The 4,436-nt window shown below is 44.4% G+C and overlaps 1 protein-coding gene across 1 annotated transcript in view; it reads right to left on the reverse strand.

Moving 5' to 3' along the window:
- Positions 1–4,436, reverse strand: part of si:dkey-29p10.4 (tripartite motif-containing protein 14) — a 30,108-nt gene that overhangs the window by 3,335 nt on the left and 22,337 nt on the right. The window contains exon 10 of the mRNA XM_024140958.2: positions 37–251. Within this exon, the coding sequence (XP_023996726.2) occupies positions 37–251 (215 nt within the window). The remainder of the gene's footprint in view (positions 1–36; positions 252–4,436) is intronic.

A 4,436-nucleotide genomic window follows, 5' to 3' on the forward strand; every position in this document is an offset into this window, starting at 1 on the left:
CTCTGAGCTTAAACGGTACATCCTCTGACCTCTTACCTTCCATTTGCCCTCGTCTTCCTCCACCTCCACCTCCCAGTACGCACGGCCCCCCTCCAGGGGTTTAGAGGCCAGGACCTGGGGGAAGGAGCTAAAGCGAGCCCCATGCTCCGGGTAGGCCTGCTGGACCTCGCTGTAAGACACCTTCCTGTTCTCCTCAGAGATGAGCAGCTTGGGGTGGGCTGTGTCCGGGTCCAGACGGGGGCTGGCGCCATCTGCACAGAACACACACACACACACACACACACACACACACACACACACACACACACGAGGGGCATGAGCAGAAGAGGTTTGTCAGTCAAAAACTACCCATAGTCATTGGCATTGTGTCTAACAGAACTTGTCTGGTGCTGTGATTGATATAGACAGGCAGATTTTGAATGGTTCCGGATGGCGGTTCACTAACCCCATGCCTTAACCCTAAACCCTAATGTTAATCCTAACCTTAACCTATTTTAATACCCGTGGCTGAATATCCACTTCCATTTGAGTAGGGAGCTGGTACGGTGTAGGGTAACGTTTCCCAAACTAGGGGTCGCCTGATTTTAAAATGGGATCGCGAGAGAAACTCTGAAATAAAATCGTGCTTGGTTTATAGAACGTCAGTCACCTCTGATAGCCTCTAGATTGGTTTATAGAACGTCAGTCACCTCTGATAGCCTCTAGATTGGTTTATAGAACGTCAGTCACCTCTGATAGCCTCTAGATTGGTTCTATCTTTACGCTTATATAAGCAACGTATACACCTCACACCTCTACTGAAATACCCCAATCATAGACAATTTTCAGTTTTATAGAAACTAGTCCCAGTGCCAACCTTTCTGACACGAGTATACAAAACTAAGCTCTTGACTACGAACAATCCTCGGCTTATAATATAGATGTCACAGAACGCTCACGCCCAACCTTCTTGATCAGCCCTCTAAATGTGGTTCATAATCAAGTACCGTCATGGGTCACCTCGGCGATGAGGTCCTCGTAGCATCTGTTTCTATATAGCAAACGTCGAGTCCACCTCCTGGTATCAGTGCACTCTAGAATGCTGGTGTCCTCGACTTGAGGATGCAGACGACGCGAGCCATGTGGAGGTCTTCTCAGTTTTGCCTTTTCCCCCACAAGTAAAATGTAGCTCAATCTTGTGGTGTCAAGTTGACGGTTCTGAATAGGCTTACCTTCAGCAGGTGTGATTATTTGAGCCCTACCCCTTTGTCAATACCATCGACAACTGAGCGTGGAAACGATGCTGAACAAGAGCCAGCGGTGACAGCAAAGCCCGCGAGCGTCGTTCAGTATTGCTTCTCTTACACACTTTATCTATCATTAGGTACATTACCAAGTTAACCCTTTATGCGACCAGGAAGGTAAGCTCCTCATTGAGATTATGAAAAAACTACTATTGTCTTTCAAGAGCTTCCTGGGCTAAGATATGGCGAGCAGCTCCAAGTCATTAGCACACTTACAGACAGAAGAGAAACAAGTCAACAAGAATCATTACGACAAAAGCTATTAACGAAAAGGTCAAAAAACAGCCAGAATTAAAAAACATTGAACAATGTCAAAACAATTCTGACCCAAACCGTGCCCTTGCACATATACCATACCGCCGTCAAAGGTCTATCTGTATTTGGATCTGCACGCATATCAATTCTCAACGACTTGATATGACACATTTATATCTACTACATCTCATGTGCATCAATCAACATTCATTTTTTTTTTACATAACCTTATCTTCTGGAACCTTGCCAAACCTTTGATGCATTTCACTTCCTTCCGAGTTGATAATACTGTCAGATGCTGTCAGGACTGATTTTAATAGTATGGTCTATAGCCATTTTTCTTTTTATTCAAACGCCAAACTATCCATTTGTGCAACCCGATCTCCTCCTCCTTACGCATTCTCTTTTTTCACAACTATGTTCATTGAAGTGCATAGAGAGGCAACGCGGATTACACCAATAAGGTGATTTCATTAGACTCCTGTGTCTGCACACGGTCGTCACAGATCAATTACAAAGTGATACTGGGAACCAGTCAGTGTTCTCTGAGTTGTTTGTTAGTCCATCTACAGTGGCATTTGAGCTATGATAGGGCTCATGATACGGGAGTGCGACATTTTAAAGACAATCGACATATCACAATGAGAATACACCTGTAAAGATGTATCCTACATTTGAGATTTCTCTTTGCAGGTCCCCTGCTATCTTCTGGGCAGGGAGCCACTGAGTACCTAGACACTGCCTTCATCAAGAACGACTTCTTTTGTCTTTGTATATTGCTTACCACCAATACACACGAGTGATCTATGGTCTCTGTACGATCACTATAGCACGTCTCTGGAACCTCCAGCTCCTCCAACTATAAAACAATTCTCTTCACTGCATGACACTACTTGTGCTCTGATGGAGCCCTGTCTGAGAAACTATTCAGATCTGACTATGAGGGCTTCTCATTCTCACTCTAACAGCGCTTTTAATACTAAAACACATAATAGTTGAGCTGACGAGAAAATTGCACACTCGAACTTATCAGATTCGTAATTTTTGAATACTCTCTTCCCGAGTCAATATATGTCCCTCTCTAGATTTAATACGTAACCTGACAGTGTCCCGATTTAACATTCTTCTCGGATCAACGTCACAATCTAGACAGTGCGCTGACATCTGAATTCAGATCCAGAGCGAGATCATCTGGTGAGACACAGCGTGCCAATGCTAACTACAGTTGTAGACACTACCGCGCTACTAAGTCGCAGTACTACTCAATAGACTGTACACTTAGAACAGCCTTTCTGTTTAACACACGATCAAATGCGAGATGCGAGACTCAGAACGACCCCCCTTGAGCGACCGACATCTCATAGTACAACGACAGGCTTGTCACACATGCCTCATCTCGAAATCACCAGCGACTAAACAACACTCCACCTACTGTCTCACACCCTCACGCTAACTACCTCCAGCTAGGGGCAACCCTCCCTACATGAATCCATAAAACCGAGAGAGTAACAAAAATGTGCATTATTGCAGATTAGACCGTGCACGACAAAAAACTACATAACAATAACTGCCCTCTATGCCAGTAATCTTACTCTCTGGTGTTTCGTTACACAGAAAGCACTCCACAGCATAGACTCTGAATTCAAAGTGTCTATAATCCGTTAGCTCACAAAGTTCTGATACTGGAAAGACGTGCCAACATCAGTCGAACATCAGCGGACATTCCCACGTAGCAACACCTTCTAGTCAAAGCTGCTTATACTACTACATGCAGCACCCTCGTCTACATCAGACAGCAGTCCAAATAGCAATATAGCGTATCATGCATGCCCGAGTACATCAGCCGACCAGGTGTCTTTCTAACACATTTATGACAACCTACATCAGGAGCCCCTCCGCAGACTCCCGCTACCTCAGTAGACCGCTCGACAAGTGCGACTAACATTACCGACACGCAATCCGTAGCACGTCACAATGCGAACTAACAGCATCCGTACACTCACAATTGCTTAACTAGAGCATGTCTCACTACACGTAATCGAGCACAATATGGCTATTGCACTAGCTATAACTCCCTTTTTTCTAGCTTGTCGAGCATGGGCGAAACTACAGGGCCATTGACACACTCTTAGCAGACAAACTAGTTCCACCAAAGTTTCAAACATTAATCGAGAAACAATCTACACGTACACGTCCCACAATGCTAAACTACTATCTATTTTATATCGTACACTACTCATCTACTGCGTAGGCATTCAGTTATCAAGTGCATCCTAATAGGATGAGAATGTGTAACACAGAATCGCTGTTTGAATTACCAACCTACTATGCATCTAGGTCAATGCCTTTTTAACCACTTCTGTCAACAAATAAGACTTTTAACTACATACTAAACCGTATCTACGTCTCCTGAAAATACTATATATCTTATCAGCATCCGTACAAATAACATGTCACAACTGAGCTGTCCAAACATAAGCCAGTCATCTCGTCACATAACACGTAAACCACACAGTAATGCTGCTGCAATGCCTTAAACCACCTCTGACCATCTTTACACTTACAAACTCACTTACACCGTCCACCAATGCTAACGTACATTACATCGTCAAGCGTACAACGTCACAATGCTAACCTCCTAGCATCCCGTAACCCAAGTCACAACTGTATAACACTTCTTACATGAGGCACTTCAACAGTAACCACTGACCACAACTGAGCCTTATAAACTTACAGCATCCGTTATACCACTGCCTACTGAATGCTCTAAACCGGTACAGCATCCGTACACTTCACAACGCTAACCTACAAGCATCCGTACACGTCACAACGCCTAACTACAGCAATCCCCGCGTACACGTCCACACATTACCATAACACCACGCATTCCCGTGTGAA

This window comes from Salvelinus sp. IW2-2015, unplaced genomic scaffold, assembly GCF_002910315.2.
Source record: "Salvelinus sp. IW2-2015 unplaced genomic scaffold, ASM291031v2 Un_scaffold2340, whole genome shotgun sequence".
NCBI classification, from domain to species: Eukaryota; Metazoa; Chordata; class Actinopteri; order Salmoniformes; family Salmonidae; genus Salvelinus; species Salvelinus sp. IW2-2015.